This window comes from Zingiber officinale, chromosome 9B, assembly GCF_018446385.1.
Source record: "Zingiber officinale cultivar Zhangliang chromosome 9B, Zo_v1.1, whole genome shotgun sequence".
Taxonomy (NCBI): Eukaryota; Viridiplantae; Streptophyta; class Magnoliopsida; order Zingiberales; family Zingiberaceae; genus Zingiber; species Zingiber officinale.
The window spans coordinates 33966762-33976982 of record NC_056003.1 but is presented as its reverse complement, the minus strand read 5'-3'; the positions used below and the strand labels follow the sequence as shown (position 1 = coordinate 33976982).

Sequence of the window (10221 nt, the reverse complement as noted above, 5' to 3'; positions counted from 1 at the left end):
ATTATGTTTTCCCACTTGATTGGTGACAAATAAAGCTCCTTGTCTCCTTGAGCATTCTCTTTGTGCTGTTTTAGTTTGAATTAAAGCATAAGATTCATGATTCGGAACTTGAGAGGTTGGGAACAACTTTACTTTTGATTATTCTTTCCTGCAACTCCAGACAATTAGCTTCAATTATGTGGTGGTCCTCTCTTTATGGGTTTGTGTAGTGAAAATTTATTAAAATTTTGTCATTTTATTAAACTTGTAGTCAATTGCTCAATCAAATATGTGCCTTTTTTAGAACTGTGCAGAAGTAAATATATGATTGAATGCCAAAAAAGGAAAAAATATTTCAAAGTCAACTTCATATTTGTTCAATATGACTTACTAAGCACTTGACTTGAGCTATCACGGGAAGAACCGACCTGGACATCAGTATTTTTTAAACCAATATTGCATATCCTTGGTAATTATCCTTGGTAAAGTACTGATAATTCTTTTTAATGTTGCATTACAGGATGAATATATACAGCAAAAGAGGGAGGGTAAGTTGCAATGCGAAGGAGCAAAAGAGGATATTCTTACCAAGGCACTTGAAACTCAGGAATATTCTGGGCGTGTCCGGGGTATCGGAGGTCATATCAACCCAACAATCTATTTCAATGTTGGTAGAACAAGGAAGAAATATGATGTTACCCTAGATATAATCGCTGAGCATAAAAGGGAGTTGAAGGAGGCGAAGATGCAAATTTTAGAACAAGATGTACGCATCCAAAAACTTGAAGCATTAATGCATAAAAGGGGTGCATGGGACAATTCAATTGATGACAAAGGCAGTTGCTCGGTGAAGTTTCATCAGAAGAATATTGAAGAAGATGACGTACAGATTGTGGGTAAAGACGAAGTTTTACAGGTAAAATACAAGTTATAGTGATATTCATTATTATTATAGCATTATAAACTAAATATAATCAACATGTTTTTTTTAATATTTTAGGGTCAATCAGTTGCATTGACATTGGAATCTTGCTCAAATATTGTTGCATATGGTACAATTGTTTGTTTGAATGGCATGGAAAAAATGCTTCATGGTATTCCATTTCCCAAGAATTGCATTCGAGTCTCCATTGATCAAGCAGTGGACAAATCCGCTCCTTTGCCATATCCAATTCCAAGTGAATGTGAAGTAATTGGTGATGCCATAGGAACTGTTGTGGCTTGGCCTGAACAACAGATTGTGAAGCAAGATGAGGTATATGAGATATTATATTTCTAATTATATTGTCACTTTATTATTATATTTCTAATTATATTGCCACTTTATTATTATTCAACCTAGCTATCTAACTTGTTTATATTTGAAATTATTAGAAGCCTAGAAGGAAGAAGTTTGAACGAAAAAAATCAAAACCTACTTTGTCAACAAGTGTCCCAAGAGCATTACATATGTTATATTGTTACAGTAAGCATGCTCTAGATGGAGGAAAATGTATATCAATGTGCTTAGATAATGAAGTGTTTGATGAAGATTGTGAACTTTTTCTTGACCTTGAGGACATCAATTCTTTGTATCATTTGGAGGCAATTTCAGGAAATTTGATCGTTGCCTACATATGGTAAGTAAGTTTATTTAAGCAATTTCAGCAACTTTTTCATCACATGTTTGCTTCCCAATTTTAGCAACTTATTATGGTTTATTGTTACAATTTCACCAACTTATTATGAGTGATCATTATTTTTTAATCCACATGATTGTTTTGTTAGTAAATTTTATTATTTAGTATCTAAATATTATTTTCTCGGTTGCAACTGCATTGCTTTACTTATGCTGGGAAATTACTGCATTGCTTTATGTTTGCTGGGAAATTCTAATATCTAGCAAGACAGAAAATCCCTAATTTGAACTGCAAGAAGTTTACTAATATTGTTGTGTGAACAAGTTTACTCTTGAAAAATTCAACTTCTAGTAATTTTCTCATACCATGTTATTCTCATTAAGTTAATAGTTCATCATTTCTATTGAGAGGTTTACTAATATCAATTGATGTGGTACACTTTACATAAATATAGCTCATTCATTTTCAACCGGCCCTTAATGTTTGCCTTCTGCCATTTGTTCTTCTAGACAGGAAGTACTTTGCTCATATCTTTTTTCTTGTATATTTTTAAGTATCTTAAATGTGCTTGTCCTCAAGAAATAAAAGAATTTGCATGTATACATTTCTGGTATGTTTAATATGCAAGACTGTTCATAGTAAGTTCTCATGTATGGATGTTACTATCATCAGCCATAACTTAGTGTTATGAGTGATCATTATTTTTTCCAACTTATTATGAGTGTTTTGTATCTAAATTTTATTATTTAGTATCTAAATATTTTTTTCTTTGCAATGATAGGTGTCTGTATAAAAAGATGGTGAAAGATACCAAGACAAAGAAATTCAGATTTATGAATCCTCACAAACTCCCATATCTGGCAAAAATGGCACAAGACAAATCAGTTAAGCTTGAAACCCTGAATCAAAGGGCAACTCTTTTAGCAGATAAGCTGACAAGTGCATCAACAGATCAACTAGTGTTAGTGCCATGTAATGTCGGGTAAGCAAGAAGTAAAACATCACTTTCAATTGCTTCCTTTCGATAATTTATTCAATTTTATGATCTAATCCTATGTATTTGCCTAGTTTCCATTGGAATCTTAGTGTTATTGAACCTTACAAGGATGTTATTTACCTGCTGGATTCCCTAAGTTGCCGCATTCGCGATGATGATTCAAAATACGTAATGGAAATGTGAGTTCAGATTTCTTTTAGTAAATATTTATTATAATAAAAATCTTATTTAACAAATATTCTTAACGTATGAAGGGCCTTAAAATTGTTTAATTCAACCAAGGGAAGGAAAGGTAGGAAAAATGTTAAGTGGGAAGTAGTTAAGGTATGTGTACTTTTGTTTAACATATATTGTAATGTGTATAATTTTCATTAACAATTTGACTCTAATTACTATATATAGGCTCCTCAACAACCGGATGCGAAACAATGTGGTTTTTTTGTGATGCGCTTTATGAGAGAAATTATTGAAGAAGTTGAGACTATTGAGAGAGATTCGCTGCAATCAATAGTAACATTATTTAGCTTATCTCAAATTATTTGACATAAACTATTTAAAATTGCAAAGTGATCAGTGTTGATTATTTTTCCATTAACATAAATTGTGTATGCTCACAGTTCACAAAAAAAGGGTACTCTCGTGAACAAATTGATGAGGTTCGGTCCGAGTTGGCGGAGTGCATACAAGATCATATTTATGAATAGGTATGGAATGATAGTTGCCATAATTCTATTTAGATTTAAGTTCATGGAATGGTGGTTTTTTGGTGGAATCATAGTTAATGCCAATTTTTTTGATGCAGTGCATAGTTACCAGATCGACCTTGAGCAGTTGACCCCAAAGAAAAGTTGTCACTGAAGTTTAAAAACTTGTGAAAATTTTTAGTGAATGATGATGTTTTGTGAATGATGATGTTTTGGAAAAATTGTCACTTAGGTGAAAGGATGTTTTCTGGATTAATATGCAAGTACAAAGCACTGTATTATATGTTATTCTGTAAAGTTCTGTCCGTGTAAATTATCTAGTTTCTTTATCTAGCTTTTGTTCCACTATTGGGTTTGTTTTTCTAATAATTACTCGTGCAGCAAAATACTGAGCAAGAAGCTATAGATCTTATAATCAGGTAAAGTAGAAAAAGTTAACTACTTCATTATGCTTTCATCTTAGTATTTGTATATTTGATTTGTCTTCTTTGAACCAGCTTCAAGTCAAAAAGCCAGATCCTCTAGTCATCTTCGTATCTTTGATCTAAAAAGCTTCTGAAACAAGTCATCTTCTCCAAGCATATATATTGGCCATGTTAAGTGACACAAACAAGATCTAAAACCATGTGTTTAAGGCATTCAAAGCTATTGGCCTCATCCGGTGGGTGGCTGTTCAGAAGACTGCTCGTGAGGGGATGCAGTGGGTTTCAATTGGCAATGAGGTGACATAGTAGGTTTCAACCGACAAAGAGGAACACTTCAGTTTTGTTCTTTTTCGTGTGCCAGTTGGCAGATGGAATGAATTTTTTTCCCTGTGCCAACCAGCATGGACAAAATTTAAAACTTCGAGGCTTCTAAAGTTGTTGGTCTCTTCCTGATCAATACTTTTAATCTTCCATCTTAACTAAGGTAATATTTCTTCGCCATTTCGTGTTCTGATGTTTGGATTGCTATGGATGGAGAAGTTGTGCAATAATTCAGAGTGATGCCACCGTTGGGATTCGAGGTGATAAGTTGCAAATTTCTAGGCTAACCAAAACAATGTGGGTGCTTCTCATGTGGTGTGGTAGGATGTCTTAAAAAGAATAGGACAGTAAGATGAGTAATTTACTTTTTTTGATTGCTTGATCAGATGGCCTTTGGACAAATGCATAACCATAAAAGATGGATAATTCAGAATATTGGTTATTAGGGAGAAAGGTGATAGAGATCTCATTTACGATGAGCCACACAATCTTTTCAAGAAAATAAAGTTCTTATGTGCTTTATATTAACTTGGTTTTTCTCTAATGATTTCTATCTGTTTGTATTGCAGGTTCTAAAATATAGTAAGCATTGTAGAGTCTGTGACAAATGCGTTGATGGCTTTGATCATCATTGCAGGGTGAGGGTTTTCTCCATTCACAACCTTATATGTTTTGTTATCTTGTAGTAATATGCAGTATTCATCTTTCCTTGTAGTGGATCAATAACTGCATAGGAAGAAAAAATTACAAAAGGTTCTTCATCCTCATGGTGTTTGCTCTTCTCTTGGTAAGCACAAATATTTCCTACCATTCCAATAGTTGTATTCATTAATCATAGTGATTGACACTATTTTCTTAGTGTAGATTTATCATCTGTGTGCATCAACTTAGAAGATACTATTTTCTTAGTACGTGAAGGACCTGATACATAGAATGCATTTTATGTCAGGTCCTTTTCATTCTGATTGACTATTGATTGGTCTCCATGCTTTGTGCACCTTGGGCCAGCTTATTCTGCAGTGGGCTGTTGGGATGCTTGTGCTGATACTGTGTTTTGTTGAGAGAAGGAGATTTTCTGCTGAAATTGTTTCAAAGCTGGGTAGTAGCTTTTCCTTGGCACCCTTTATCATTGTGGTGGTGAGTACTCAGAAGAGAAAATGAATGAAAATCACACATCATAATGAGGATTTTTCAAGGTTCTGATACTAATTTGATAATGTCTCTATAATGCAGGCTGTGTGCACTTTATTAGCCATGGTTGCTACTCTTCCAGTTGCACAACTTTTCTTCTTCCATATTCTTTTAATAAAAAAGGTACACTACTTTCATATTTCTACTTGTGACACAGCAAACACTACCAGTTACACAACTCCTACATTTATATAAAACAAACCTATGTATCCGGTCAAATATCTCTATTTCAAGGAATATATCTTTTATATTTTCAAATTCTTTGCATTCATCCATACACTGAGCATTACTGAAACTTATTATCCAACTGAACTATTACAGCTTGTTATTTAACTGATAGATTTTCCATAGTGGAAAACAAATAGTAGAATTTGAACGATATGGTGTTGTTTATTCATCAATTCTGGAGAAAATTGACACTTTAACTAGCTCATGCTACTCTACATGGATGCGCTTACAGGGAATCAGCACCTATGATTACATTATTGCTTTGAGGGAGCAAGATCAGGAGCAGGAGCAACTTGCTGTTGGTGGGCAGCAAAGTCCGCAAATGTCCCAAGTGAGCTCTTTTACTGGACTAAGCAGCACCAGTTCTTTCAATCAATTCCATCGCGGTGCATGGTGTACTCCGCCAAGATTATTCCTTGAGGATCAGGTATCATACTTTCATTATTTAGAAAGTTATTGTGAATGTAATTTACCATGGTTAAGATTATTTTGAAAAACCTTTTAATAAGATTTTTTTTACTGTACGAGGCAAATCCATTTAATTAAAAGTTTTTTTTTGGTAAAAAAGCCTAGTTGTAAATCTTTATCAGCACTTCATTCATTTCTCCTTATTCATCATTATCGTATTTTTGAATAAAAATTGAAATAACAAATGTAATCCACTTGCTTATTGTACACTTGGTTCAATGGTTAGCGAACTTAGGTGTGTGCTGTTTGAATTTTGTTTTCATGCATTGACCTCTTTAGATGATTTGTTTCTTGTGAACCTATTTTGAAAGATGCAATATATCTTTTAATATGGGTAGTTAATGTTGTTATAATTAACCCGTTTTTATGGAATTTCGTGAACTAAGAATCTTGTAAACTGCATGCGATTTCTTATTCAAGCTCTCGCTGGAAAGCTAACCAAAATCAACTTAGTTGATCATTAGCTATTCATAAATTGAACTGCATTCACATTTCCATTGCCAACTTCTGACTTCTGAGAATTTGATAGTAGGATAATGTCTACAGTTTGTTAATATATATATTTCCATGACGCATGGGTGTTGGAAGGGAATAGAATGTCGTCCTCGATTTTGGGACTGTGAATGTGTCATGTCAAGTTGAACTTTTACCTTGCTTCAGCTCAATTGTGTAAATAATTGTCAATCTCATGGTATAACTTAAGTTAGATTCTATTACAGAAATTCTAGTTCAAAATTAATTCTAGTTCAAAATTAATGTCAATAGCACTCGTTGCTTTTTCACGTTCGTTTAAAAACAATTGAGTAAAATGCAGCAGAATATAAGTTAAGTAAAAACAATTGCTAACACAGTTTATTTTTACTTGGTTCGGAGTCTACAGCACTCCCGCTTGGTTAATATATATGCTTAGAACTTGTAAAGACAGGTCAAACATTAATATGCTTGGTTAATATATCCATCTACAACACTCCCGCTTTTTCCTCTAAATATGATTTTCATTTAGCACAGAACTAATGCCAATTTTTTTATTTTGATGCAGTGTTTAAAGAGCTTGAGTAGAAGTTGGCCCTAAAGAAAACTTGTCAGTTACGATATAAACACACTTACGGTATGAATTACATGTATATATAACATTGACATATTATTTAGTACGAGATTTACATGTATGAAAGTTTTCATACAAAATTTCTTGATTGCCTACAACCACAGGTGTCTTGATGACAAGTTGAAGAAGATGGCTCTAAGAGTGATAGCTGAAAGCCTTTCAGAAGAAGAGATTGCTGGACTTAAAGAAGCAATTCCATGCGATGGACACCAACAACAGCAGTTAGTCAATGATGAGGTTTTGTAAAACTTGTGTGTTTGAAAAATTATTGTCATGAAGTTAAGGATAACTTGTATGATACAAATTTAATTTGTGGATCAATATGTATACATTTTGTTTGTATAATATAAAGTTTTATTTATTTGTTAAATAGTCTTATTATAAAAATGATTGTGGTTGTGGATATTCAATTATATGTAAATTTTGAGTATTTTTATAATTTTGATTATTAAGAAAACACTATTTTTATAAATTTAAAAAGACAACGTTTTTAAGTAATAAAAGACAACGCTTAAAAAATAATGTCTTTGAGACCAACCACAACGCTTTTAAAGCGTTGTCTTTGATATGTGCATTTTTACAACAGCATCTTTAACAACGCTTTTTAAGAACGAATAGACAACGCTTAAAAAGCGTTGTCTTTGTGACCAACCACAACGCTTTTAAAGCGTTGTCTTTGATATGTGCATTTTTACAACAGCATCTATAACAACGCTTCTTAAGAACGAAAAGACAACGCTTAAAAAGCATTGTCTTTGTGACCAACCACAACGCTTTTAAAGCGTTGTCTTTGATATGACTTTCTACAACACCATCTACAACATCACTTTTTAAGTACATACGACAACGCCAAAAAAACGTTGTTGTTTAGCTTTTTTCTTGTAGTGTTTGTATCTGGAATTGAAAATCATGATGTCAGTACAAAATCGACAGACCAGTAACAAAAACTAGTCAAATTCAATTTCCACATATGGAACAAAATATACAGAATGCACAAACAATTAAGAAAAATAAATTTCCTTATTTTGGGGAGTCTCATGTGATTGACACATTAGATCGGTCGATCAAGAATCCGGATCTTAAGCTTAATCTATTGTCCTCATTAGAACTAATCTAATTGGGCAGAGATTTCTGACCTATGTTCTGTTATTGTTTAAGCCCATTTGGGTCAATCTCAGACTTATTGATCAAATTCAGGTTCGTTTGATTCGTCCAATTGCCCATTGGATTAAGTCGGACCCATTAGAACAAATCTAATTTTTATGATCAAATCTGACACAACAGAACTAATCCGGTCATATTTGATCAACCCAACTTCTGTAATGAAGATCACCCTAATTAATTCAATAATAAATCGAGCTGGTTAAACCAACAAATAATTTGAATCAGCTTTAGGTATCATTGAATCAAACTGGTATACTTAAATCAACTAATAATTTAAACCAGACCTGGGTTTGATCGGACAAGTTAGTTTAGTTCCATTTTCAGTAAATTAAATCATAAATTAATTAAATATTTATTATTAATTAAATACATATGGATTTAATTAATCAATAAATATTTCTAATTAATTTAAACCAACTGCTCAGTCTGTTTGTGTTTTTTTTAAAAAAAAATTTTCAAAAAAAAACAACATTTCGAATTTTTTATTTCATCAAAACGTTTCAATTTTTTTCAGTGCTTCGTTTTGACGAAGCACTATTCATTCCTTCTTCAATTGATTCATTAATCGATTAAGTCAATTTTTTTTCCCTTCAATCGATTCATGAATCGATTTATTCACTGTGCATCTCATTCAATCGATTGATGAATCGATTAAACAAATGCATTGTGCCGTCAAAAAAAAAATTGCACTGTTCGTGTTTTTGAATTTCTCTTCAATTGATCCATGAATCGATTAAAGAACTCCATGCGATTTTGAATCGATTGAAATGAAATTTCTATTGATTAAATTCAATTGAATCGATTGGTTAATTGATTCAATTGATGAACAGTGTTCACTGTTCATCTTCTTCTTCGCGATAGAAGAAGAAAAAAACGCAAGCTTTTCCGCGTTGGTTTTCATGCTTTCAAATCTATGCTCTGATACCATTGTAGATTCGGATAGCATGAAATACAATCGAAAAGTAAACTGTAAATGACTTACTTGGATCTCCTGATGAACTTGCTGAAGATATCGTCGAAGAAGTCGCTGCTGCTGTCGTCGAGAAGATCACCACTCGGAACCTCCTCGAACTTTTCCATAAACCAAATCCCAGCCTCTGGACATTCTCTAGCGCTCTCTGATCACCTCACAACTTTGCTGCACTCTCTGATCACCTTCGCAAACCTTCTGTTGTGATCTCCTCTCAAAGGCTTGGACGCACCTTTATAAGAAGACTAAGGAAGACGAAGGGGAAGGACGTCCCTTCGTCTCCTTGGCGTTTGCAGCAACGAGATGTTTGCAGCAACGAGAGAGACAAACCCCTTCGTCTCCTGTAACACTCAACAGTACGTCTCGTATCCCTTAAGTATTATAATATCCATTCCTTTATGTGTGAGTACTCATTCACAAGAGAGAGAGGAGCATGTTGAGAAGGATTCATCTCTCTCTTCGTGTTTTTTGATTTTTTAATAAATGGTAAAAAATTTATTAAAAAAATTAATATTACTTTTTAAAAATGGTAAAATTATTTTTTGAAAAAATAATAATATTATTAAAAATAATAATAATAATTTAAATACTTTAAAATATATTTAAATTATATTTATTTAATATATATTAATTTTAAAATAATTGAATACATTGTGTAACTCATAAATAATAAATATTAATGTTAAAAGGAATATGATTAAAAAGATATATTGTTATAATAAGTATGTGACAGTGGAGTTTATATTTTTAAATGAGATAATGAATATTATAATAAATTAGCATGGTGGATGTTGTTATGACGTGCTCCCAGGCACGAATCAGTGACAGCAGTGTCAACCATTCTTACGTCCAGACTAAAAAAAAGTTAAAGCCTTAATATCTTTTTTAAAATAAATGTTAAGTAAAATTTAAAAGATAGTTTCATATATCTTAAAAAATTATTTATGCAATTGGGAGGAAACTTTAGATCATACTTATCTCAAACTTCACTTATTTGTTAGTAAAATTTTTAAAATTAATTTTTTTTAAAACTTTCCGGCCTAATTTATT

At 32.5% G+C, this 10221-nt stretch overlaps 1 protein-coding gene across 1 annotated transcript; it reads left to right on the top strand.

Annotated features, from left to right (window-relative positions):
* The first annotated feature begins 4542 nt into the window (after positions 1 to 4542).
* Positions 4543 to 9323, top strand: LOC122022924 (probable protein S-acyltransferase 22). Its single transcript, XM_042581029.1, has 6 exons — positions 4543 to 4683; positions 4761 to 4832; positions 5054 to 5182; positions 5279 to 5359; positions 5697 to 5928; positions 9211 to 9323. Exons 1-6 carry the CDS (start codon positions 4558 to 4560, stop codon positions 9321 to 9323), a joined length of 753 nt encoding a protein of 250 aa, XP_042436963.1. The 5' UTR covers positions 4543 to 4557.
* The last annotated feature ends 898 nt before the right edge of the window (positions 9324 to 10221 follow it).

Excerpts from the sequence above, each read along its gene's own strand:
- LOC122022924 (XM_042581029.1), top strand. The coding sequence starts at position 4,558 with ATGTGCTTTATATTAACTTGGTTTTTCTCTAATGATTTCTATCTGTTT. Across the intron at positions 4,684-4,760 it reads GCTTTGATCATCATTGCAGG|TGGATCAATAACTGCATAGG; the intron begins GTGAGGGTTTTC and ends CTTTCCTTGTAG. Across the intron at positions 5,360-5,696 it reads ATATTCTTTTAATAAAAAAG|GGAATCAGCACCTATGATTA; the intron begins GTACACTACTTT and ends ATGCGCTTACAG.